Source organism: Grus americana, chromosome 28 (genome assembly GCF_028858705.1).
Source record: "Grus americana isolate bGruAme1 chromosome 28, bGruAme1.mat, whole genome shotgun sequence".
Classification (NCBI taxonomy): domain Eukaryota; kingdom Metazoa; phylum Chordata; class Aves; order Gruiformes; family Gruidae; genus Grus; species Grus americana.
The window spans coordinates 2,467,922-2,495,098 of record NC_072879.1 but is presented as its reverse complement, the minus strand read 5'-3'; the positions used below and the strand labels follow the sequence as shown (position 1 = coordinate 2,495,098).

Below are 27,177 nucleotides of genomic sequence, written 5' to 3'. Positions count from 1 at the left end.
CTCCCCGCACTGACATCTCCTCTTCTGTGTAGGTCGGGTCTAAAATAACAGGGCCCCGAGGTCCTGGCTGGGGTCTCCGTGCGCCGCAGCAATACAAATAGCAAATTAATAAGTACTGCTTCCTTTTCTCCCAAAGGTTTTACGAGGCTTAATTAATGAATGTCTGTAAAAAGCATTTGGAGCTGGGAATGAAATGTGCTGTGGAAATGCCAAATATTTTTAATGCTCCAGCAGATTTAGAAGGTTTAAATAAGAAAAATACACAGCTTCGCCTCTGAAACAGATTGCTCTCCTTGAAGCGGAGGGCTCCAGAACATGAAGTTTTCATCAGGCTGACTTGAAAGAGCATTTTCACGGCTTTCCAAGTACGTTTATTCTCATGTACGAATTCCCCCTTTCCCTTATACAGATGTGGACACCGAGGCATGGGAAATCAAAGAAATTTACCCCCGGTCGTTGGCAGAGCCATCGCTATGAATAATTTCCTGATTTCCACTCCGACCGGAATGCCCTCTAGACCGTCCGCTCTCTCCAGATGCACGCTGGCTTTAAAAATTACATGGACCCCGCGACACTTGGCTGTGTCTCCACCAGTCGCTTTAGGGAGAGCCGGGAGAGACTCTGATGCCGACCATGTGTGGGGATGCGGGGCGGCGAAGGCATCTTTGGCACCGAGACGGCACAGCCCGAGTGCTGCGATCTCCAACAACAAGACTGCACCCTCTGGAGGGTACTGTTGCTCTTGCACAAAGCATTTATGGCAATAAAACCTGGTCCATAATCATCCGGATGGTGTGGCAGGAGGCTTCGTCCCCAGGGTGATGAGGAACAGGGTTGTCCCCACAGTCCTGGGCTGGTTGCACACACGATGGTCCCTGCAGGAGACATTTAATGGTTGCAGGTGAAATCCCAAGGGAAAGCATTAAGCGGTTGGGCGCAGGCTGCAGGCAGGGGCCATCGGCTGCTGTTGGATAATGGTCGGCTGGAGGGTGCTGGCACGAGGAGGCCCATGGCAGCCTGTGGGGTGCTGACAGACCCCCCCGGGACCCCTCAGCCATGGGGCAGTGAGACACCCCCCCTCCCCACATCCCCTCAGCCCCGGGACCCCTCAGCCGAGGGATGGGGACAGACCCCCAGGTCCTCTCAGCCACAGGACAGTGACAGTCCTCAGAGACCCTGTGGCCACGGGGAGGTGACAGACCCCCTGGCTCCATGGCTGTGGGACAGTGACAGCCCCCCTGGCCCCTTCAGCCGTGGGGCACTCACAGCCTCGGGGCCTCCTCAGCTGTGGGGAGGCAACAGATGCCCGGGCCCCCTCAGCCCTGGGGAAGCGACAGCCCCTGGGCCCCCTCAGCCGCGGGGCGGTGACAGGCCCCGGTGACAGGCCCCGGTGGCGGCGGGGCGGCGCCAGGCCCGGCGGGAGCAGAACGGCTCCCCGGTTCCCGCCGCGGGCCCCGCTCGCTCCTGCGCCTTTAACGCGGCGGCTCCCGCCGCCTCCCAGCTCGGGGCCCGGCGGCGGCGGCAGCGCAGCGAAGATGGCGGAGTCCGGCGGGGCCGAGTTCGCCGCGGAGCGGCCGACCAGGTGAGCGGGACCCGGGCGCGGCCTAGGCCGGGGGTCCGAGGGCGGGCGGCGGCGGCGGAGCGGAGCGCGGGGGCCCGGCCGCGGCGGTGGGCGGGGGCCGGGTGGGCCCGGCGGCTTCCCCGCTTTCCTCCGGCGCCGACAAACGCCCCTGTATTCTTATTTTGCCTTTATTTTTGGCGTTGCCGCTCCCCGGGGGTTCTGGTGGGGCGGAGAGCCCGGCCTTGTGTCTGGGGGGAGGACGGGGACACGGATGGATGGGGAGGCCTGAGCAGGGCCCGGCGGCTGTGGGTCATCTGAAAGATAATGATAATAATAACGCTTTCCATGGTGGAGTTTATGAGGAGGAAAGCTGACGTTTGAGGGAGACTGTAAAATAGAGAATATTGTGAATCACACCTAGACCCCGCTTAGGTAGGGTTTGTAGAGTCACTGGCTTTGTGGGTTTACAGAGACACCAGGTTTTGGGTGTTTCAGGCCCGTTCTGTTGCCCCCCATCCCCTCTGTTGCCCCCCCAGGCTGCAAACCCTTCTCTGGGTCTCTGGTTTTGGTCCCCGTGGGGTCACTCAGCCTTGGAAGGTGTTTTGGTGGGTGGATGGTTGTAGTGGTACCTGTACGTGGAGGAGTTTCTGTTCCCAGGGCTTTTCTATCTGTCATCATCCAAAAGTTACCGTGTTGGACAGTGTTCAGAAAGTTGTGTTGTCTGTCTCTCGGATGTTTTGCTGTCAACCTGTCACTTCACTTCAAAGCGTCATTTATCCTCAACTTAACTCTCTCTGTGTTCACTCCTGAAATAACCACCCTGTATGTCACGCCAGAGAGAGGGAAGCTCTTACAGTCATTGTTCAGCACTGGAGAAGCCTGTCTGAATTCTCACCATATATATATATATATTATTTTTTTTCCCTAATGACCACCTGTGTAATTTATATGCTGTGTTGCCTGGGGCATTTCATTTTATCTCTCTGCACCTTCTTTTTCTTCCCTCTCAGAACAGGAACAGCAGCACTTCGTTCACACGGGTGTCGGTAGGACTGCTTGCTCGGCGCTTGGAATTTTCTTGGTGCTGGGTGTGTAGCAGTGAGAAATGGAAGTAATTTGTTTCAGGGCTGTGATAAATCACCCAGACTGGAGCTGCAGCAGTTTTGTTCCCTGAGCTGTAGCTCTGTTGTGTTCCCTATTGCTGCGTGTTTATTTTCTTTGTTAGTTTTAAAGTAAAGCCTGTTGAAATTTGGATACTGCTTCTTGTTGGTCGTTAGTCTTGTGTTTTAGAGGATGGATTTATTGGAGAATATAGGGGAGAAACCCGATGGGGGACATTGGACATGCTGTGTCGTGTCTGTAGAGCAAGAGGAGAATTTCAAGGGCATTCCCTGTCAACAATGATTCCTTGTTAGGTGCTTCCACTTGTGACTTTTTTGCACTTACTGAGTATTTACTCTCTAAGGCAAAAGGACAAAGTCCTCTCTTGCTGTTACACACATGCCATTTCGGTGGTGCGCTGTTACTCAAACAGCACGGACAGAATTTCCATCTTTGGAATTGCTACCGCATGGCTGCTGCTAGTTACCCGTAAGTGTGCTAGCTTCCCCAAAGCAAGAAAATGAACTTGTCTGCTGGGGATCCTGCGTTTTCTTTCGATAAGGAGCATGCTGCACCAGATGGTATGGGCAAAAGCCTTTGGCACACTGATGGCATGAGATAAGGCCATTACTGTGCATTGAAAAGCAAATGGCCCAAATCTTCTATTTTGAAATAAACTTGCTTTTTTTTTTGCTTTTTTTTTTTTCCCCTCTATGGATAGAATTTCATGAGTTACAAACGGCTTTCATATTTTACTCCCAGCCCTCAGTATCATGTGGAGGGAGAGTTTCAGGCTACATAATTCACTGTGCAATACTGCGCTGCTCCTGAAGATGTGCTTTGAGATTGGTGAGCAAGTAAGTACAGAGGAAACAGTGAAATCCATCGGTACCCTCGGTGAGAGAAGTTTTCTGTGCTTTAGACAGCAAGGCACGTGAATTCCGCTGCAGTGTTGGTTAGGTAGGGTTGTACAAAGCAAAATGACAAAGATCTAGGAAAAACATCTCTTGAGATGCTGGAAAGGATGTTATCGGGCAGGCCTTTAAGCAGGAATTAATCGGGGTGTCCAGACAAGCTGTGGAGGAGAGCTGCGTGTCTCTCAAATCGGGAATAATCCCTTGAAGAAAGGAAGGCAGCCAGGTTGTATAAACACTTTTCAAAAACCTCCCTAATATTGTTACACGCTGGCGTGTTTGCTGAAAGCGGTCCCACCTGTCAAAACCAGAATGAATGGGTGAGGGAGACCTGCAGGTCTTCCTTATCTAAAAGTACATACATCTGGGTTCACATCAAGAGAAAGTTGACCTGAACTCCTCTAACCTTATTCCTTCTGAAGAAAGTGGTGGGAGAGAGCGAGCAAATGTGCAGGAGGATGGAGTAAAACCACGTTGGGGGAAGATAATGATAAGGGTTGTGAGTGTGCCTTGGTTTTGTCCTCCTGTAATCTTATATAGCTTCAATCTTCAATTAGACCTTTTCTTTTTTCTTTTTAAACTGTTCAAAGTTTAGTTTTGTGTGGTTTCTATGTTCTATACTCTGCCACATGGCAATTTTAAAACAGATTTAGTTGTTAGATCTGGTAGATGTGGTGTAAATGTTTACACTCTAATTGAATCACTGTAAAAATAACTGCTGCTTTCCTTTTCAACATTGGGAGACTTCTGAGCTGGAGGTTTTATTTAGACCAAAAGTAAACTTCAGTGATTCTTTAAAGGTTCCTGTCTTACCTCCAAGTGTTGCATAGCATTAACTGCTTTGTAAGGAAGAGCCTCGCGTCACGGGATGATGGCTAAGGAGTCTTTTCCAGTTTCTCATTTATATGGAAGCTAAATGCTGAACTTGCACAGAAATCAGTGAGCTTTAAGAAAAGCTGCTGTGCTTCTGGTGGTCTTGGGTTATTCCGTTCAGATGACACAGTGAGGGTGGCACGAAGCCTGTGCAGAACTGAACTGCCCAAGGAGCTGAGAAACATAATGATGTTTAGAATGGGCACGAGCCTGTCAGAAGGTAAGTGCAGAGGATTTAGGTAACGAGGGAAAGGGGCTACAAGCAGCTGCAGTGGTAAGAGGATTTGATTCTGGAACTGAATTGGAATTGGTGTTACAGTGCCAAATGCTGGGGCAGCTGCAGCATCTGCTAGAAAACAGGACTTCTTTAGTTTGAGTTAAAGTGATGGTAGGTTTCTTCTGTCATCCACTGTTTCATCATTTTATGTTGCTTTTGCTTGAGATCCCTAGCTGCTCAGGGGCAATAATCTGGAGGGTGGAGGTGCAGGGAGAGGAGAGGCATGCTGCGGGTCACTGCATGCTGTAGTACCTACTCTGCGTGTAACTAGTCCCGTCGTTTTTATTGCAAAACTGCCCAGAGGATGCAATCGGATGCCACAGAAACAGGCTGGGACAAACACTGGTCCGAGCACCTCGTACTCTGATTTTGAAGTTTTTTCTAAGTTTTTCCAAGGCATGGAGCAAAGAGCCCGGTATGGTTGTGTGGGAGAAGGTCACAGAGTGATTTGCGTAGTGGGGGGAACTTTTTGCCCTGCCAGGGGCTGCTACCAGAGCTGAAACGGGCCGTCCCCAGGGGGAACGTGACCCAGCCATTGCTGACTTGTGACGAGCCGGGAAGCTGAGACAGGTCCTGACGGGTCTTCAGATTAAAGTGGTGGTAGCTGCGCCACGGATCAGCTTTGCTCTGTTTATGAAGGCAAAAACGCAATGCTGGAGTGGGGCGGATGGAAGAACAGGGGTGGAGGGAAGAGCAGGGTGGTATCTAGAAGGCCAGCAGTGAAGCAGTGCTTGGCGCTGGGCTGGGTGTCACTTTTGGGGTGGCCTTGGTGGCTCTGCTGTGCTTCCCGACACCACTAGGTGCCTCTCGGCCTTTGCACAGCGGCTCTGCCACGGGTGCTGCTGGAAGAGGTGTGCAGGGGATGGCGGGCACAGAAAATACCCGCTGCAACTCCTGGCTGCTAAAACGACCGTGGTGGTGTGTTGTAAAAGGATGGTTCTGCTTTTTGCAGTTTTTTGATCCGACATCGTTGTAGCTTTTCTTTTTCTAGAGCCGGGGTTGGCAGGGTTTGACCATATGGTGGGGGAAACATGGAACTGTTTAAAGCAGCACCGTCATCAGGAGTATTGAGTGTATAAAGAGCCTGTGCTTAGCTGTGTACCGTGGATACACAGGCAAATTTTACGTGGTGTAAAATCCACCGTCCTTCTGGGGGTCCTTGTGTGCCTGGCTGAGATTGGGAGCAACAGAGAACAGCTGACTTTTTCATTGCTGTGATACCGCCTGGGGCTGCCAGAGTAATTTATATGCTTAGAGTGATTTTTATATTTGCTCAGTTTGTTCCTGGCTCAGCGGGATTAGGTTTGGGGCTGACAAGAATATAATCACGGTAAAGTTTGGGGGGGTGGGGTAGTATCTTCCCGTTCTTGCTCATTGTAAAAATACAGGTTGAGATTGTGGAACGGCGGGATGTTGTTAGTGATGGGTGATGTGTGTCGCCTGCGCCGGCTCCATGCGCTCTGCTGCCGAAAGAGGTTTGGGGCAGGGTGCCCCAGGAAAATCCCTGTACAGGATAAGATCCTCTGCGATAGCTCTGGATATGGGTAGACAGAAGAGAAATGGCAGATCCTGGGGAATGATCTCAGCCCAACATTTTGTGCCCCTCCAAGACCCCAGTGTGCAAATTTGGTCTTGTGGAGCCCCTACCTGAGAGTTGCATTGGCCACTTTGGTTGCTGAATGAAGAGGACCAAACTGCTTTTCCCATTTGTCCCTGCACCATCATAAAGATGACTCTGGCTCTGTGACAAACATTTTTAATAATCTTGTTCTTTCTTCCCGCCCCCGCCCCAAATTTGTCCCGGGTATAGCACGTACTGACCAGTGCCTCACGTTGAAACTCCATGAGGTGGCACAGAGTTTAATGTGTTCATATATTTCACCCTCCACTTCTTTGTTCCGTGCTCCAATGCTCCATTTTACCAGGCCAGCCAGCTTTTGACAGACATCCAGTTTTATTAGTGCTTTTAGCAGTAACCAAAATCCCACCTCCTTTGGCTTGCAAACAACCTACCGATTGAAGCCTGGGAGCAAAATCTATTCGTGTGTGTGTGTCTGCTGGGCCCTGTGTGAGTCCAGCTTGGAAAAAAATAAAAACATAAATTTGGAAATGTGTCTGGGACTTCTCAGGGGACAAAAAAATAATATTAAAAAAAAATATTGAAAAGCCTCTTGCTTCAACTTGCTGCCTTACCTTTGGGTTATAGGGTTTCCTTGATTCCAGCTTGGGAGAGGCAGGATGCAGATAAGCAAATAAGGGGATCAGCAGGACCTGATTCAGAAGGCACTTAAAAATGAAACGTTAAGATGCCTCCTGGCTTCTGTGAAATATGTCTTTAATTGCCGTTTTCACTAAATGCAAGGCTGAATCAGGCGTGGGTTGTGTGGCAGTGGAGAGCGTGGGAGCCCAGCGGTGCCCAGTCCCGTTCCAGCATCAGGCAGTCCATCTTTTGAGACCACAGTTCCCTCTTTGTGAGAGGGCCAAGCCTACTGGGTCCCTGTAATGCAAATAAAAAAGCTTGGTTTGTTGGGCTTTGTTCTTTCTTTAAAATAGTGAATGTTACTTCTTCTCCCTTTGCCAAATGCTAACTTTCCCTAAATTTTGAGACTCGAAGTGTAAAAGACTAAAGGCAAGACTTGTCAAACTTCACTATTCAACTTCAGGCACTTTACAGAAGACCATTTTTTACACACAAAGTATTACCTCTTCGAAAACTCAGACCGATTTATAATCTCTTTATTTGAGCACTTCAAATTGCTAGTCACTTCTACATAGAGATATTAGTCTCAGGCTTTCTACTTGTGTTTATTGCCTTTGATGAAAGAGAGAGTGTCAGGAGAGGAAAATGAGTGGAGGCAGAGGGGAGGAATAGGAGAAATTAAGGGAAGGAGGTGGAAAAGGGAACAAAGAAATCGATTATATGATTTTGCTCACATATCTTTCCTAAGGATGATTACGTTTCTCTGGAAAACATCCCCTCATTCGATGTGTTAATATTTATTTAGTTGCTGATCATTAAGTGCTTATTGTTGTTGCTAATTTGGACAGGGAAGCAATGGTAAATGGTGTTTCTGATGGGCTGCTGGTGACAATCTTGCTTGCTGCTGGGAATGTAAGTAGGTTAACAGGGCAGGTATTTTTAAGTCTCATTGCCTGGCAGCATCTGATCTTCCTTGCACCCAAACTTCAAGGAAACCTCTCGATGCCTTTTTGTAGGGGGGTGCAAAGGCCACGAGTGTGCTGTCCGAAAGTCCCAATACGAGTCCGTGAAACAGCAAAGCTAGAGTAAAGGGTTTAGCCTTTTTGCCCTAACGTAACATTTGTTAGTGTGAGGTGCTGAAAACTCATTTTCATCGTTTGAGCATGTGATATAAAGCCTCAGGATCTGAAATATTATAGTAACCATGGCTACCAGTGACTTATCTGAGGGAGTTTGACTTTTGTTTTGATTTTAAGTGTCTTAATTGTAGTTTAAAAATCAGAATCTGAATGTGTTTTTTACTTAGGCATGAAACTAAAGGCATTAAATGATTTGCATTATTAAAATATCTATAATGCTGCCTTTCAAAGGTTCTTAAAGAAGGTCCTTAATATTCATACCCTATGTTCTAAATAAAGTTACTCTTCAGCTTTATGTTAGTTCTGCTGCTCTCGCCAGAAAAAATTTCTCGCAGGCTTGAGTGCTCAGAAGGTGCCTCCCTGGGTGTTTTGCAATCCCGAGTCCTTTGTTTATCCACCAAAAAGCTGTGGCACTACGTACTTGATGCATGGGAACACACGCACACGTGCACACACACACACACACGTGCACACACACGCGCGCGCACACACACACACACGCCGCCGCCGCTGCTGCTGCTTTTCCTCCCTCTTCTTTTGTACCCCAGCCATGCCCCGCGGGGTCCTACCTTTAGAGCTTGTGTTTACTGTAGAGGCTGGCTGTTGGAAGTTTGCCCTGCTTAGAAATCTTGCCAACCCCCTTGAGTTTCTCCCATATGAAAAATTACCAAGCACCACCTGCCCAGAGAGTGGTAAAACGCGGGTGAATATTAGCAAGGATGCTGAACTGGGATGGAGAGCGAGCCTCGCTAGCACCGAACTATCCCTCCTTCCAAGGAGGCCCATGTTATAAAAGAAGAGTAGGAAGATGACAGGCAGTTGTGTAGCAAAAGATTTTTCTTATTCTATTCAATCACTGAAATGTTATAATCTGGCCTGGTATAATTCTCTCCATTTGTACTTGTGCGGTAGTTGCAAACATGCTGAAATATGAACTCATGCTTGGTAAGCCTTTAATTCCAGCTTTGATGTTTTTAATCATCAGTACAGATTTGGTAAAAATGATTCATTAGCTTGAAATGCATCTTGGATTACACATGATGTTGTGGAGAATTGAGGAGGCAGAGACAGGGGACACTTGTTCTTTGGGCCTCATCTGAACTGATTCTTGAAGTATGGCCCTGAAATATGTCTCAGCCCCTCACCTTTTGGGTGCCCAGCCCTGCATTCAGATGCCTCCTCACTGCATCTGTTTCTGGTCAAAAAAATCAAGCAGTCCTCGCTCAGAAACATGTCAGCTAAGGATGTGCTCAGCGTGCTTGGGGCAAGGATGAGCACATGGCCCAGCTCCTGCAATAGGTACAGCAGCAGGAGGAGGATTTCTGAGCCTGTTTGTTTGTCTTCCCTACCTGCTGTCTGGCTGGAACCACTCCCTTAACCCTTGCTTTAACATTTTCACAAGCCTGCAATGTGTGTACAGTTTTGGGTTGATTTTCCCCAAGCTACGGTCAAATACACCATGCTGAACTCTATCCTGCAGTGCCTGGAGAGGATTGAAAACAAGCTGGCTTCAGAGCAGCAGCTTGGAGACAAATCCTCAGTCCTATTACTTGTACCCTGGCAGTCCCTTTTTGAAAGTTGGGTACTGGCGATGTTATCGGAGTCTTTGCGGGTGCTGCCCAAAATGGATCGCCCTTCTGAATCAGCGTGACTATTGAATTCTAGCTGCCCCCACCATTTGTGCAATGGATGCAGTTACATGAATATAAAGGTGCCTTTCACTGCTACAGCTATTTCCATATGGAAAGTGGGATTTCTGTTCCGGTAAAGTCACCTTTATACCAATATATTCATGTTAGAGGCCCCGATCACGTAAACATTGACTTGCAGATCACAGTGGGACGTGCAGTGGAAGTGCTGCTTGATGTGAATATGATTTTTTTTATGTTTTACACTTTTTCAAAGGATAAATTTGACTGGGTGCAGCCAGACACACTTGACCCCACTCTGAGCTAGTGTGCTCAGCCCCTGCCGAAGGATGCTTCGGCCACAGAAACCTCCGCAAAGCTCTGCGGCAAAGGAAGGACTTCACTCAGTGCCGTCCTTTTGAGGACAAAGACAAAAAACTGAGGAAAATTCCAGAAGCTCTCCAGCCCTGCCTCCATCAGAAAGGGAAGGGGGAAGGAGCAGAATAAACACTTTCTCACTATTGTGTGGTGAAAGGCTTTTATCTTGGAGGCATGTTCTGAACTGCCGAGAAGTAGATGCAACTCTTCCGAAGTTTGTCTGCAAGGCTGTTTCTTCTGTAACAAATTGTTAACCAACAAGTACACGGCATATTCAGATCTCAAATAAGATAGGGACAGCCTCACAAAGGCACTTTCAGATGTTCAAGGCTTCCTTTTGTGCTTATTTTTATTATTTTTTTCAGTCTCTGACATCCAACTGCTACCTTTCTTCTTCATCTCTTCCTAACTCAGCGCAAGGAGTGGAAAGCAAGGCCATGCAGCATAATGCACGCCGCTGCTATGGTGTGCCCCGTGGTACGGCAGCCTGCTTTGACCCAAGCCTGCTTTTATCACAAACCCCTTTTACTAACCGTGGTGCAAACAGCATTTGTTGCTGTTTTCTCACCTCTCCTCCCTCCAGCTTTGGTTTTTGTAAAGTCTCTTACTTGATTTCTTCTGCTTTGTGTAGATTTTATTTTGCTTCCAGCTTATGTGTTTCTTCTAAAAATTCTTTTTTTTTCCAGACTGAAGAAAACTGGACATTATCAGTGTTTCTCTTACTGTTCAGTTTTGTTTTGTTTTGTCTTTTCTCCCCCCCCACCCCCCCCGATTGTGTAATCATTGGATCCTTTTATTCTATACCTGTAAATAGACAAAGGAACTAGTACAGGGAGTTTTTTTCAGGGGTAGCTGTTCACAATTACCTATTGAAATGAATTGCACATGCAAACATGTTTATTCCAGCACAGAAATATGTACCCACCCAGCTTTAGTCCTCCATCTACCTTAAACTTACACTCTGGTTATCAACAGTGCCTGTAAAAGTTAATTGAGAAAAAGGAAAAAAAAAAAAAAAAAGAAATGTTTGTTCAGGTAAAGCTTGTTGTTTGAAGAGGCACCCGCGATGGGAACGCTGTGGATATAGTGAAAGCAATCCTACATGGGTGAGCCCTTAGGCTGGGAAAAGGAATATTTAAAATTCATATATAAAAAAAAAAAGCTGAAGAAAATTCCCATGAGAAGAATCCTGCAGGAGATCGAGTCTAATGAAGTTACGGTAAACTCAGGAGTTACTATCTCCCAGATGAGCCACCGGAGCTCTCTGTGTATTTTACCTGTCCAGCGTGAAGCAAAATGGGTTTGCTCGGTGAATGATACTGTGTTCAGAGGCAAGATCATTTCCTTGCTTATGCTCGATGTTTCCTCCAGCGAATCAAAGCCATTGTTCCAGAGAGGAGAGTAAAATGAGTTTGACGTGATGAATATTCATGTACTCGCTCCTTCCAATCTCCTTCCTCTTTCGCCGTGGGAAGAGCTGGAGTGGATAGATGTTTCTTGGCTCACGGAGTAAAGGATAAAGGTCTTGTCAGCAACTGACTTTTTGCTAATCCTTCTTATTATAGGAAGGATGTCGTAGCTGGACTCCGCTCTCTGAACTAAGACTTTTTAGTATGCTTTGACTTTAAGATAGGAATTTCAGACCTGTGCTACAAGAAGCACAATTGACCGGTATCAGTCATTCCAGTAGGAACTTGTATGAATTTTGAGGCACGTTCCCAAGCCTGAGGAGTTTTGAAACAGACTGCAAAGATTTGATATCTGCATCCTGCAGCATCCCAAAGAGCTCTAGAGCTACTCACACAAAGCGGCTTCCCTCTCAGTGTTCTGATGAACATCACAGATTTCCCCTAACTCGCCTCTTCTGTAAAGCTAGCAGGAAATTGCAATCCGATAAGTTAGGCAAGTAGCAAGTCCTGACCATTGTTCCTTATTGTTTGAGGACTGTTTACATCCCCTTTTTTGTTATCCCATCTCCCTGACTCTTCTCTGACCTTGCCTACTTGTTTCATCCATTGTGTGTGGCTTTTGTTGTTGTTTAGGTAGTGAACTTTTAGGGACAGTTGCTAGCGAAGGATGGGATAATACAGCCCCTAGCACACTGGGACCTAGTCTCTGTACTATTTATTTTTGGCTTTATTGGTTTATGCTACCTATAGTAATAATACCCTTTAAGCACAGTGTGCTCTCCCACTGCGGACTTGGGAGCAAGTAATGCAGCTTTCCAGATTCGGTCTGATCTGCTTGGGATTTTTGTTATGTCATGCTTCCATAAAATATTTCTTAAAATGCGGAGACCAGATAGCAGGGTGCTTCTGAAAACATAAAACTCATCCTGAATACTGCTTCTTGTGCATGTTTTCTTCCCAGAAGGACTCGGATCTTGATCCTGAAAAGTAGTTCAGAATTGGATTAAATTTGCAAATGAATTTAGGATTTCATGCTTCTGTTGGCGTGAGTGGACCCCGTTCAGTGGGCAGGGCATGCTGGCCTACTATTGCCTTACTCAGGAAATCAGCAGCATAATTGTGGTTATTTTCAGAGGAGCACAGAGCACCTAATAGTCTTTTCCACTTGTGCAGAGATACTGCTGAGGTTCATCTCCAAATGCAGCATTCTCATTGACAAGTGCATCTGAGGCCAAGTGAATCTAAGAATGATGCTCTCTGCGCTGGGGAATACGTGTGAGAGGCATTGGGAAAACCAAGGAAATATTTACACTGGGAGGGGACTGTTTACAGTGCAGTTCAAACAGCTGATGTTATTTAGAGCAGCCAGTCCTATGTAATATTTTGCTTTTGCTCTTCATGAGGGTCAGGCATCAGGAAAGGATCAAATAGGGCTAGCAGGGCTGTCCTTGGACAGTACGGAGTATCTAACAGCTGCAGGCAGGATAGGTGGTGAGAAGAACAAGCAACTGTGATTCAGTCTCGTGGTTGAAGTCAAGGTCAGGGTGGACTCTGGGGTAGTTGTAGTGTGGGGACACCAATGTTCGTTGGAGCTTTTGGCCCCACTAGCTGATGTTTGCATGGTCTCTGAAGCCCCTGTGTGCTGCAGCGTGACGGGTTGTCAGTAATGCGAAAATATAATTTAAAACTTTGGAAGTCTCTTTTGTACTGGGAGAAGGAAATACAACTGAGGTACTGATGTCATGATGTTCTGTGTGGCTATTGAGCTGGGAATTTGCGCTCCAACTGTTCATGTTACAGTATCTTCCCCAGCATGCTTTGTAGGTATACCACATATTGTTTTAATTTAAAACCAGCCTGTCTCTCTTGTTCTGTTTTTAGCATGGCTGACAAGAACAGCACCCTGAAATGCACGTTCTCTGCTCCTGGCCACAGCACCACTCTACTGCAGGGACTGGCCTCGCTCCGAGCTCAGGCTCAGCTGCTTGATGTCATCCTCACTATAAATAATGAAGTGTTTCAGGTTCATAAAGTTGTCTTGGCTGCCTGCAGTGACTATTTCAGGTGAGAATCTGATAGGGAAGCAGGCATTTTTACCTTTCCCATCAGTTTTCTGTTTCCCCATCCTCCCCTACCCTGACCTCCCCACCACGCCCCAAAATCACACCCACGCACAACCCTCTGGAGGTACGGTTTGCCCCGCAGACCTTGGTGGGATTACCTGCAGGCATGTAGAGGCTCGGAGTCAGTCCCTCTGCGCGCAGATGAGGTTTGTTTGACTACAGCTGCTGGGCCAAGATGCGAGTTCAAGCCCAGGTCTTGAACCCACCTGGGCAGCACGGGTAGGTGCTCTGCCTGCTGAAGGAAACAGGATTTTGCCCTGGAGCTACTTGAGCTGATTGCAAAGTGGCAGCAATCTGAAATGAGTCATCCCATTGAACGATGGTGCCCATTGTAGATACACTCATGTTATCTTTAAATACCACTGATCTGTCTATAGTGCTGTTCACAGGCTGAAGAGTGTGATGCATTGTGTGTGTGTGTATTCCCCAAACCCCAGGACATCGGGGAGAATTGTCCTATTGTGAAGCATGGAGAGGAGTTTTCTCAGCCAAATTAATGCAGAGTGAGCCAATTGCGGAGCAGGAAATTCAGTCTTAAGTGAAAATTGGTATTCATCCATCTCGCCTCTGTCAAACTCCTTTGTAATGGTTCTCTGACTTGGAATGACTTCTCCTTTGAGTTGGGGATCTTTTCTGGCAGCACCAGCGGCAGCGTCAAGTGAGGGGCGTGCTGGAGGCGAGGGGTGTAGTGGAGGTTCAGAACAACAGAGAACTCCTCCTGGGTGTTGTTCTAGACTGCAGGCCATACCGAGGGAGGGTGGAGAAGGGCTGTTCAAGGGAGTTTGCAATCCCTTGCTGTCTAGGTTCCTTCCTGACTTGAGCAGGCTGGTTTGCTGAGCAGGTAACCAAGAGCAAGGGACTTCAGTGTCCCTTGGCATATCTCCTGGATCCCTTCGCCCATTTCTTCAGCTGCTCTCATGATGTCTGTCTTACGTACGCACAAATTTTCTAGGCCGTTCCCTTCTCTCTCCCTTTGGTAACATAAACCTCCCAACCTTATCACTCTCCCTAATGGGCATGCAATTAATGATGGAGCTGATCTCCCACCAAATGCTAATAGCACTATTTGTATTCATAAATGCTGTATGCAGTGCCACTGCTAGTGTGTTTTCACTGTCGAACTATAATTGCTGAGTAGGTTTCTTGTTATAACTTCTGTGGTGCTAAGGAAGGTTGTCCTGGGGAACAATGACAGAATAATCTAGCTTTTGAAAATATGCTGTTTTTATGCAGAAGGGGGGAGGGAAAAGAGCGAAACTGAGGCATTTATATAATCAGCAGTTTAGAACCGTAACACTTTTTAAAGGAATTGCATTCTATCTGATGAATTGTCTTCATCATGGCAACAATAATGCTTTTCTTTCCTTATGCACGTTCAGCTCTGTATAGCTAATGCACGAGTACACATATGTCTGCATATCCTCTGGGGCAAGGGATCAGGGCAGCGCACTGTTCTGTGACATGGGATATGCAGGGGGATTTTAGCAGAATGCTCTCATTTGCTGTATGGACAAATAATTGCGAACAGTATTCCTGGTCACTCAGTTACAGAAAGCTGATTTCATATGCAGGTATTTCCTTATTTAGGTCATTTAGGATTTCTTGGGTTTATGCTGGACAGCAGCAGGTTTTCTAGCCTGGTTTGGACAGGAAACTTGGAACTCCTGTCTTTTGACAGTATTCCCAAGATATTCCTTTATTCCTGTGTTGATGCAGAAGAGCAGGGTCTGTTCAGCATTTTTTCTTGCACCTTAGAGTCACTGCAGCTTCCTAAGGCAGCTCTAATGACACAGTGCTTTCACAACCAATTTACCTTTCCGATGGAAAAAGAATAGGTTATCGATGGTGGGAAAACCTGCCCAAAATGTGCAGGCAGCTGCCAGCAATTTAAAAGGCCTTTTGTATGATGGTCCATAGCCTTGCTGGGATGTGCGTGTGATGGCAGTGAATGATGAAACTCCATGTGATGGTTCTTCCAGCAACCTGTTTTGACTTTGGTTTCCCCACAACTGCTACCGCTTGTTCTATACTACACAGAGCACAAACCTTTGCCCCCGAGCTACCCATATATAACAAAACCTGCTGAAATTTCATGTAAACGTATTAAAAAAGCCAAATGTGCAGTTATGTCCCCATCACGCCCACAGGCCCCATAGCTGGGAAATGCAGCGCCGCTCTAGAAGAACAGTTTACGAGATGTCTGTGCGCAGTCCTTGGCGTGGTGTGTGCTTCCTGTGGAATTTAGAAGCCTCCCAAGGAGGTGATCTAGGGCCTAATCTCTGCGTGGCCTGGTCAACTGATGTGCTTGCAGCTGTGCTGTAACCAAATCTTTTCTTTTTTTTTTCTTTTTTTTTTAATTGCCTGTTAGCCCCCTGCTGTCATACTGTGACATGACAGACGTTTTCTGAAGTGGCTGCAACTCCTATTTTCTTAAGGCGTTGGGAATGAACCTTGGAGAGGAGGTTCTGTTGTGTTTACCAAAGCTGTTCCTAAGATGTGTTACATCTGCAGTATTTAAGCCATTTCATAGCTAGCCTATGCTATAACGGGCTGAAATCTTTGCTTAAAGGCAGTGCTGCAGGCAAGCTCAGAGGATCTAAGCACAGGTTTCTTCCAAAGTGTATTCTTTCTTTGTGCTTACAAATCCTGCATACTTTAACTCTTTAGGGTCTGGTTACCGATCTCTGCTGGTGCAGATCCCGTTGTATCCTTTGGTTGTTGAATATCATGGATTCATCTGTGTCCAGTGTACTACGGTCCCTGCTCTGGTAGCTGTACCTACTTCCTGAAGCTTTGTCCTGTGGACCACTCTTATTTATGCTGCCAGATTGAAAAACTTAACTTTCTGATAGCTGAATATTACTTCTCAGTGCACTGTTTATGCAAGCTTTACGTAAGTAATTGCATACTCTAATTTCTCCTGGCTTTTAGAGATTTAGCCTTGATTTATTTCCCCCCTTCCCCATCCTCCCTAAGAGAATCAGTATGTTTAAAAAAATAAAATAAAACTCTGAAGTGATGCATCATTTTACGTGTATTTAAAATGGGGGAAAATTTTTGTTTGTGTTCTTGACCTCCAGGGCAATGTTCACAGGCGGGATGAGAGAAGCCAGCCAAGATGTGATTGAACTGAAAGGTGTATCTGCAAAAGGACTGAAACACATAATAGACTTTGCGTACAGTGCTGAAGTGACTCTTGATCTTGACTGTATTCAGGATGTGCTGGGAGCTGCTGTCTTCCTCCAGATGGTGCCTGTCGTGGAGCTCTGCGAAGAATTTCTGAAGTCTGCCATGAGCGTAGAAACGTGTCTCAATATCGGGCAGATGGCCACCACCTTTAGCCTTGCATCCTTGAAGGAATCAGTAGATGCATTCACTTTTAGGCATTTCCTCCAGATCTCCGAGGAAGAGGATTTCCTCCACCTGCCGCTGGAGCGCCTTGTTTTCTTCTTGCAGAGCAATAAGCTGAAAAGCTGCAGTGAAATAGACCTCTTCCGTGCTGCCGTCCGCTGGCTGCAATATGACCCGACCCGCCGTGCCAATGCCAGCCAGGTCCTCTGTCACATCCGCTTCCCGCTGATGAAGTCCTCAGAGCTGGTAGACAGTGTCCAGACCTTGGACATCATGGTGGAAGATGTCTTGTGCCGGCAGTATTTGCTGGAGGCTTTCAATTACCAGATCCTGCCCTTTCGTCAGCACGAGATGCAGTCCCCTCGGACCACCATCCGCTCGGATGTCCTGTCCCTCATCACCTTTGGCGGCACTCCCTACACCGATAACGACCGCACTGTGAGCTGCAAAGTCTACTACCTGCCGGATGCCAGCGTGCGCCAGTTTAAGGAGCTGACGGAAATGGAGGTGGGCAGCAGCCACTCCTGCGTGGCTGTGCTCGACAACTTTGTCTACATTGTAGGAGGGCAGCACCTGCAGTACCGGAGCGGCGAGGGAGCTGTGGATATCTGCTACCGTTACGATCCGCACCTCAACCAGTGGCTGCGCATTCAGGCCATGCAGGAGAGCAGGATCCAGTTCCAGCTCAACGTCCTCCACGGCATGGTGTATGCCACTGGTGGGAGGAACCGGTCAGGGAGCTTGGCTTCCGTAGAGAAGTATTGCCCCAAAAATAACGAGTGGACTTACGTGTGCTCCCTGAAACGCAGGACGTGGGGGCATGCTGGAGCCACGGTGGGAGACAGATTGTACATATCAGGTGGGTACGGTATTTCAGTGGAAGACAAAAAAGCCCTGCACTGTTACGACCCCGCCATGGATCAGTGGGAGTTTAAAACCCCAATGAATGAACCCAGAGTTCTGCATGCCATGGTCAGTGCCAATAATAGGATTTATGCTCTGGGAGGCCGCATGGACCACGTTGACCGTTGCTTTGATGTTTTGGCTGTGGAATATTACGTGCCTGAAACAGACCAATGGACAACGGTGAGCCCTATGCGCGCAGGTCAGTCGGAAGCTGGCTGTTGTTTACTAGAAAAAAAGATTTATATTGTAGGAGGGTACAATTGGCATCTGAACAATGTTACAAGCATTGTGCAGGTGTATAATACAGAAACTGATGAATGGGAAAGGGACCTGCATTTTCCAGAATCTTTTGCTGGGATAGCATGTGCTCCTGTTATACTACCGCAGGTAACGACCCAGAGATAACTACGCGCGACTGCGTCAGCCCGTGAAATCACCTCGTGTTGCATGTTATCAGGATGCTGTGTTGTTTCTTTGTTGTTTGCAAATGGTATTGTGCATTTTGTGGGTGAGGGAAGGAGAAAAATTGCTTGTGTTCCCTCCTCCATAAAGTCCCTCCTCCTCTTATGTAGTGTTCTGGCAAGCGTGTTTCATCGGAAGCACTTGTCAGCTAGTTAGACTTAACAGATGTTACAGCTGGAAAAAGCTTTTCTCTTTTTTTTTTCTTTCTTTTGATGGGGGGGGTGCATTTTGCCAGCTTTTCATTTTTTTAACAATGTTACACATTGCAAACATTGACAGCTCAGGAGTAACTAACTACTGTGGTATGTTTCAAAGAGTTCAGGTGTGATTTTTATCAATAGCTCCAAAAATCATTGTACGTCACTTAGTAGTTTTTTAGCAAACGAAAAAACCAAAACCTGTGTAACATACTGACCTCCAGAAGCAATAAAGGGACAGTGGGAGCTAGAAGAGCTCAGGTGCTTGGATTATGAAATCATATTCTTGCTTTTCAAAGGTGACTCTTTTTTTCCTCCGCCCTCCTAAAAGGGGAACACTTATCCCTGCACACCTCTGGTCTTCGTTGGTTCTTCATTTGCTTGGATTGCGCTGCAATTCCAGATCCCTTCCTCACCCCCTCCAGATCGCAGCATGATACTCGAGTCCAGAAATTCTCCCTTAATCGGGGCATCCAGAGTTTGCAACACTAAAGCCATGTCGATAGCTTGATTACATGTAAACGGGCATGATATTTTTTTTAATAACTGCCAAACATTTCTTTGGCTTTACTGGCAATAAGAGCTCTGCAGCTGTTCCTCTGGGCTGAGCCACTAAAGCAGAGAGCACCCGGAGTTTCTGGTTAAGACCTTCGCCTTTCCGATCGCTCTACCAATACACGCTCATCCAAACTCTTTTCGTACCGTGAAGGAGGTGGGTGCTCCTTGTTCATACGCTTGAAGGTTTTCTCCCTTGACATGTAAATAAGATACTTGGCATCATAATATGATGGAAGTCAAAGTGGAATGGGTTTTTTTGTTGTTGCCAGTGGGTATTTTAAATGAAGAGATTCATTTTAAGATGACTCTGCCATTTTTGTAAAATCTGTGTTTACTGCACAGAATACTGTTACTTCCTGAACTTTCCTTTCCTCCAAGCCATTTTTTCTAATTAATTTGACTGATTAATGAATTGAAAGTTTCTCCTTTTATCAGGTATTCTGTTTCAAGGGCTTTGTTTTGTACCTGTAGAAGTTTGATTTTGATGTATGCAGTCCTCTTTTTAGAGAAACTGTTGCATTCTGCTGTTAAATAAATACTGTGCTGTAACCTTTAGAGACAATATGTAATGTCTGTTCTGCTAACGAATCACTGAGCAGGTCTGTGGAAAGCATGAACTCCATACCTCAGATTCACTTAAAGATATTTTTCTTTATTAATAAAATCAAAGCACCTTTGGGTATGTTACGGTGAGGGCGCATGCTCCTTAGTTAAGCTCTCCATTCTAAATTTTAGATAAAATGATGGCATAGTTTCATCTGTTCCTATCTATTTCCTGGTTTGCCAATAATAAATTAATGAAAAGTACTTGTTGTTGTATAATATGCTAAAGTCAGTGGGCAAGCTCCACTTTCTAGCTCTTAGGCAGCTAATTCACTCCATTCTCTGTTCATTTGGTCTGGCATAGAAGCTAGAAACACTCCAAAACAATCTTGGCAGATAACAAGCACATTTTGAAAGGATGAAATGTAACTCAATACAAGCTTCAAAGTTACAAAATAATGGATTTTCTTTTTTAATGCTTCCATATGTTTATGAAAAGGGTACTTTCTTAGGTTAGTAACAAATGGAAGGTTACTTGCTTTCCTATTTGCAAATACGATTAATCCTCTTATGAGTGTGTCATTCCTTCATCATTGCCTTCTTAAAACACTTAAGTATTCTTCCCTATTTTATTTAAATTTTCCTACCAAAAGCATTTCTATGGCAGGAATTGATGGTTTGGGTGTTCTCTAATAACTGAGTTTTTCTGAACGTGCAGCCGTAGTGCTCATAAGCCACACTACATCAGATGACTGGAGAACCCGTGCGATGACCATAGTTGGCATCTCTTCGTAAGGAAACCGTGCTTTATTTTTCCCTTCAAGCTTCTAAGGTACGTGTGCGTGTCGGAGGGGGTGAAAAAAGAAAAATCCTTGGAAAAAAGGAACCTGGGAAAGGTTTCCAGGTTCTTTCACTGAGGCTTGTGACAAAGCACTGCTGTGCACCACCTCTCTTTGTTACTGGAATGTTCTTTTTATAGCAATATAAATAATTATTTTTCATAACGTTAGCTAGAAATATTCTAGCTGTTCTAAATTTAGCTAAAATATTTGTGGAAGTGCATCTCATCTGTATTGATAATAAAGTTTGTTTTACCCCTGTGAAGTATGCAGTTGTGGCTCTGGGCTGTTCTGTGCATAACCTGTCTGTTATTCTGAAAATCAACTGATTTGATTCTTTTGCTGTATTGAAACGACTTGACAGCGAGATGAAGGTCTTCACATAAATATCTAAGTGATCGTGCTCCGTGGGTTGGGGAAAACGCTTCGCAAGATGCCCCGCATGAAAAGCAAGTGGCCTGGGCTCCTCTCTTCCTCAAGAATGAGCAAAGCCAGATAAATGTTTGATTGCACTCGGAGTCATTTATTAGTCTCAGAGCAGCAATAAACATTATAGGGGTAAACCTGATTTGGTACATTTTAAAATACCCTTGAACAGATGGGGAACAGTAAAAGCACAGCATCATTAGTTCTAGGTATTTGCAGAGTATGCATGTCCCATTAGGGACTCCTGTCATGGCCAGGATAATAGCTTCTGTCTTCTCTGATGTTTTATGGGCCTGAAATTGTACTTAAAACTATAAAGAAAGAAAGCACTAGAACTCTTGGCAGGGTGCAGAATGGCTGGAGATTGGGAATGTCTGCATCCTATTAATGGTGTCACTGACCCTTTTCCAGAGGGTCTGTCGGCTCAGCAAGCCGACTGTCATTTCTCCCTATCCTAGAACCTCGCTAATTCGCGCAGACATGTCCTAGCTTTCATACTGAGGTCTTGGAAGTTTAATGGCAGCGGAAAATTTCATTTCTTTGATTTACAATGAATGAAGGCACTCCCACTAGCTCTTAGTACCCTGGTGCTGATTTAAAACGATGCTATGCAACAGAACTGCTCGGGACCTCTTGTAAGCCACATCAAACCTCGTCAGACGTTTCCACTTCCATGTCTGTGATAAGGTCTTTAGTTGCTGAAACTCTGCAAACTTTAGGGACATTTATCATGCTAGGATTATTGAAGCCAGACTACTGTCAGAATAAATAAAACATGTTTCCCAGTGCAACTCTAATTATGATTTTTAGCCAGTTGTGTAATGTGCAGAACTTTATTTACAATAAATCTTCTAGTTGCTTGCATAAATGAATGAGATTTCATCACTTGTGACTTAAGGACCAGGAAAAGTTAATGTGGCTGAATAAATTTACAGTCTAGCCTGGGTGCGTTGGCATGTCAGGCGAGTGAGGGAGCAGAACCGGCTAGCGTTGCCTTCCTAAGAGGGCTCAGCTATCTTGAATTTCACCTGGGAGCATATATATATATCATATAGACATGTCTCCCTTCAAGTTATTTTTTACAGACACAGCTTAGATTCTGCTCTGCATTTTAATAGTGAGTAGGCACAGTATCATCCCACAGACTCCAGAACTTTTGTTTCTCATTCCAAACTAATAACTGAGTTTCAGTAACACAAGTTTAGCACTTTTCAGTTTAATATTTCAACTTTAGGGAGTTTCACAGAGAAGTTTTAAAATTTATTTGTGGGGTGGGTATGATTTCAACTGCTCCAACATCGAGTGTTCCATAAAATGAACACGAAATGTGCTTTCTGCTTGGAAACAGCTGCTGGTTTAGCTGTGCAACCTGAAATTAGCCTCAGATTGTAAGACAAAGGGTAAAGACTTAGTAGAGAGCGATGGTGGGGGCCTGCAGGAGGGCAGCGGTGGAGTAGTGTGTGCAGTTTGCAATGGAAAATAGAAAAGCTGTGAGAGCAAAAGTTTTTCAGAAGGTTTTTATAAGCTGTAGAGAGCAAATCAAAGGTTCTTGGCTTGGTCCCTGAGGCTTTGCAGTTGCTATTTCACACCCAGGCCCCTGTCACGTAATTAGCTAGAACTAGTTTGTATGGCTCCTTAAAAAATGAAAATCTTTTTTGCTTGTTTATGCAGGCTACAAGCCAGTCTGCTTCTGGCTACACTGCTCTATATCTGGAGCAATTCCTTTGAAGTCACTGGAGTCGCACTACATTAACACTGGAGTACCTAGAGCAGAATTTATCCATTTAGCTGAGTTTAATATTTTTGATGTGTATCTTCCGGTCACGATGCTTTGAAAAATGTACTAAAAACTATTTTACATGTATGTTTGTAATCAGGCTGCTAATCTGTGTCTCCCTACAAAGTTTGCAATTATTAGCTTTAAATTCATCCTTCTTTTCCCTCCCCCCCCCCCCCCCTTGCCTGGGGTCTTGTTTAAACATGTGATCCTCCTTATGGATGCAGATTTACTCTTTGGCAGTATCAATACTTGCATTCAGTATTAGTGCCTTAAGGATAGTGGTTTACAACTGGATTTAGAAGGAATGTATGAATTTCACTGAGGTTTGGAAGAGAGAAATTTGCCCCATGGTGCTGTTAGCATGTCTGGACCTTAATTTTGCATGCTTCAGGGTTCTCACGTGATGAAAGCTTCTTTATGCCAAAAGCGTGTACTGGCCATTTCTTAGGAAGAAAATCAGAGCATGTCCCATGGAAGGGGGGTCACGTTTAGTCCTTGGATGAGTAGAGATGCTCTCCATGTGCAAGCACATGTGTGTTTGCCCATGAGTTGTGCAGGCTAGGGCAGCTGTCCCGTGCTTCTTGCAGCCTTCCTCTGCTTTTATGGGGCTGCTCCATGCTTGAGGCTTTTCCTTGTGGTATCCGAGTCTTTCTGGAAGCCTGGTGCGTTCTGTTGGACTGCAGCTGTTGCAGTTACATGGGGGGTAAGAGAGGGAAGGAAGGACGACTCTGTCCTTCCCGCTTTTGTTGGTAGTAAGTGTCCACCCGTTGTAGAAATGTGTCCACCCGTTGTACCGTGAATGACCATCAAAGCAAACCTTGATCCCAGGCCAGATGTTCGGCAGGTTTTCAGCTCAAGGCTTATAGCTTGCAGTGGAGAACCTCCCATTTTCACAGTGAAAAATAAGTTGTTACATTCCTTCTGAGGACTTTTCAGGACACCAGTTAGAGTTCGAGCGAATGACTTGCTGCTGCTATCCAAGAGGCCCGAAAGGAACTTCTTAGAAATGCACTTTTTTCGAGGCACAGTTCCCTCATCTGCAAAGCCCAGAGGCTTGCAAGTAGCGCAAGGCACACATTCTGGGAGGCACTTCAGATGGTATTGCAGTCCAGTGCAGAGTTTGCTGTTAAATATACGCGTAGGTATTTTGCTGAAATAGGGTATAACCGCCATGCACTGATGTGCTCTGCTGAACTGCAGCCTTAAAATGGCTACAGCCAGATCTGCGCTACAGACTTTGCAAGAGAAAACTGCCACTGTCCCTGATCCCATCCAGCGGGTTTATCAATGCAGCTTGTTCTGCTTTGGTAGCAGGAAGAGGGAGGGAGAAAGGAGGCGCTTATACTTTACGGCTACAAAAGAGTTTGTAAGCACGGCTGCATCATAGAAGAAATTAATTGCTGATAGGACACACCACTGTTCCTGTCCCAGTAAAGCAATCCTCGCAGAGACGTAACCTGTGCTGCATTTGCACACCTTATTCGTTTGGTGTGCAAGTGAAGTTGCTGCGCGTAGGGCAAAGAGAACGGCTCTGTCCCAGAAGTTGTGCGGTTTCACGCCAGGGATTGTTGCCTACCCTGTAGCTGTTTTATTATACCTGAGTGCTCAGGAAACGTCTGCAAAAAAAGTTTGGATTTTAAATCTGTTACTTGTCACCCTTTTAGCACACGTCTCTAGAGCTGAACCGTGAGATTTAAAAAGAAAATATTTTCTGCTATGTTCTGTATAGAATATCACCAAATCTCTGAACTTTGATGTGACAGACGGCTATGGAAGGAAACATCTTGCGCTCTGCCGTGCTTCTCTGCCTGATCTACAATTTGATTTGCAATGCTGTAATCTCCTAGTGGTAAAAAAAGTATTTCCCAGTTTCCTGTTTGTTTCAATAAAGTGCACGATTCTCACTGGTGCCTCCCTTTTTAGTGCTGACTGTGACTTTACCCGCATAGAAGACCTTGCCTACCATTCAAGCATTATCTTTAGAAGGACACAGAGTGGCTGCCGCTTTACCGGCTCACCACATCACCTGAGCATCATGGGAATACGTCTTGCTTCAGTGGGGCATGAAGCCAAGCCTTGATTCCGGGAAAAATAACCGTAACAGAATCCTCTGTGTGGTTGCCAAAGTATTTCAGAGCAACAGAAGATACGACTCGTAGAAATGAGAGTAATATCTTCTAGCAGTCGGTGTTTGCTTGCTTTCTGTAATTTTAGAATTTAAAGGGAATGGTAGAGAAACTAAACTGGAAGGATGGTGAGGGAATATTGGTATAGAGGGCAGAACCGAGTGTTCTGTGTGACTCTGAGTTGGTTTGCTTGGACGGCTCATCAGATTTGATGAGCGGTGTAGAGAGGGTAATTCAGGTGCTTTTATCTGCCCTCTGGAAACAAGGATATCTTCAATTAAAGAGATGGTCACAAATTACAAGTGAAACAAGAGAATGTCTTCCCCCTGAAAGTATGATTTGGAGCTCAGTTCAAAATAGCATTGGAACTAGGGACTCTGTGGACTTCAGAGGATATTCTTCTCTGAGGATAATGGGAACGTCAACAGGAACATTAAGTAGGAAGTGTGAGAGATCAAAATCTTTGTGTCTGTAGGCAAAAAAATGTCAGCTTATTTGTCAAGCAAGGCGCAATCTCCTGCTGTCTGCTGTTGTGCAAGTTGTTCGACCTCACACCTTCCTCTGAAGCCTCTAAGGGAGAGTACGGAAGTAGCTGGATCTCGTCTGCCAGAGCAATTCCAGAGGACCTGGAGGATAACAAACAAGTGGTAAGTAAACACAACCTCCTCCCCGCAACCTGCGTGCTCTCAGCTGCATCTGCTCTAAGAAGCTGCAGGTTGCTCAGTAAGGAGTTTGTTTGCAACAAAAGCAGATGTGAACACGACAGCCCGGTTGTCTGATGATTCTTTGCTTCAGAGCAAAGCTCTGATTCTCAGTTACAAGAAACTTTTTAAAAACGCGTCTGGAAGGCTGGGGGAGATAGGACTGCTGTCTCTGGGGATCCCATCGCAGCTTTCTAGTGAGATCAAGTTGTTCTCACATGGTCCCATATGTGCTCAAGGTGAAGACGGCAGGAGACATAAATAATACTTATGGTATGAGCTCATAATTTTGTCAAATGCATGGCATATCTCCTTCGGTGGAGGAAGAAGGAAACCTGGCACCCGTCTCAAATGTCTCCTTGCCAATGCCTTAATGCAGTCAAGATTTACATTGTCTGCTAGGTCATGCACTTAGCAGCCATTCAGATCCACCCACACCCCAAAACGTGGAGCCGTGAGTGGGTGAGAAATTCCAGAAGCAACTCAGCAAACACAAATGTTGTATCGAGGAGAAGTTTGTTACACCAACTGTTTTAAAATTGGAGAATTTAAGAGCAGAAGCAGGGTCCGGGTTGCACACTGGAATTCAATCTGATAAAGCTGCACAGGCGAAACAGTAAGAAAAGGGAGGAAGATGTAACCCCCCCACCTCCCTGGCCATCTGCATTCCTTCCCTGCCAACCACAAGCAGGAGCAGCCGTCGGAGGGGAGATTTCACTCTCTTCAATCTTGGGAGATCCAAGAGGGGAAAATTTATCAAGTTTCATCTCAGGCACTTAATCTCTTGGTGCTATAGAAGAGGCAGAGTGGCAGCTGGGTCTCTAGATGTTTGATATTACCACCTATGGTATTAAATCCAGGGTAACTCAACAAATTATCGTCTCGCTTCTCAAGCCAAAACAATGTGCATAATAGGTATCTTAATTTTAAATCTTTATGATTTATATGCTTTTAGCATGACAGGCCAATTTTGTAGGTCATATGCTGTTCATGTGCACAGCTACAGGGTATTTAACTGAATGTGTGTGCTGGTTGTTTATTCCTGGTGAAAAACGCAAGAAGTGGTTAGACTAACATCTGTCAGGAATGACAGAGGAAGGGCTGATCCTGCCAGGGCCTGGATGATCTTTTAAGTCCTGGCTCTGTGTTTCTGCGATGGTATCTCACACCACGTTATAAACTTTAAGTGCAAGTTGGCAACAAGAATTTAGGGTGGGACGTGACTTTGTGGCTAACGCTAATCCTGACAGTTGCTGAACTGAGTTTCATCCATCCATCTCAAACAGCCTTGCAGCGGTGGATAATTATCTCTTTATTTTTATGTGGGCAGGAAACGCTTATAAATGACTGGTAAACTGACTAAACCAAGGCCACAAAGGTGATCTGTAGTGGAAGTGAGAGCAGAGTTTAATTTCTTTGATCCGATAGTTCAACCATGACTGGATTTGGTTACTGGAGCAAGCACCAAAAAAGGAGTGTGTCCATTTTATCTCTGTCACTTTGTAAAAAGGAAAGTGTAAAGGGCAACGCGTGGGTGTTGGGAAACAGTACTGTCAGGATTTATTACTGCCTAATGCGTGTGTCCTGCATATCGCAGTGCTTTGCACCAATCTGATGTTAACACAGCTGGAATCAATGGCTTAGCAGCCTAAGCTTGTGTTTTGAAACGGCTGTACTCCCTAGAA

General features: G+C 45.7%; 1 protein-coding gene across 7 annotated transcripts; it reads left to right on the top strand.

Annotated features, from left to right (window-relative positions):
* Positions 1-867: 867 nt before the first annotated feature.
* Positions 868-20,700, top strand: KLHL26 (kelch like family member 26). Of its 7 annotated transcripts, none has more exons than XM_054805817.1 (4): positions 13,006-13,211; positions 13,362-13,544; positions 16,684-17,813; positions 20,339-20,700. In XM_054805817.1, the coding sequence occupies exons 1-4, from the start codon at positions 13,147-13,149 to the stop codon at positions 20,413-20,415; spliced, it is 1,455 nt and encodes a 484-aa protein (XP_054661792.1). In that variant the 5' UTR covers positions 13,006-13,146; the 3' UTR covers positions 20,416-20,700. The 7 variants fall into 7 exon arrangements, with proteins under 7 accessions (XP_054661787.1, XP_054661789.1, XP_054661788.1 ...); XM_054805815.1 differs by having other exon boundaries at positions 13,008-13,211; positions 16,684-18,040; XM_054805812.1 differs by lacking the exons at positions 13,006-13,211; positions 20,339-20,700 and adding an exon at positions 868-1,582 and having other exon boundaries at positions 16,684-19,626.
* Positions 20,701-27,177: the final 6,477 nt, after the last annotated feature.

Coding starts and splice junctions, on each gene's coding strand:
- KLHL26 (XM_054805811.1), top strand. CDS start 13,147: ATGCGAAAATATAATTTAAAACTTTGGAAGTCTCTTTTGTACTGGGAG. Junction 13,212..13,361: donor GAGAAGGAAATACAACTGAG/GTACTGATGTCA, acceptor TTCTGTTTTTAG/CATGGCTGACAAGAACAGCA. Junction 13,545..16,683: donor GCCTGCAGTGACTATTTCAG/GTGAGAATCTGA, acceptor CTTGACCTCCAG/GGCAATGTTCACAGGCGGGA.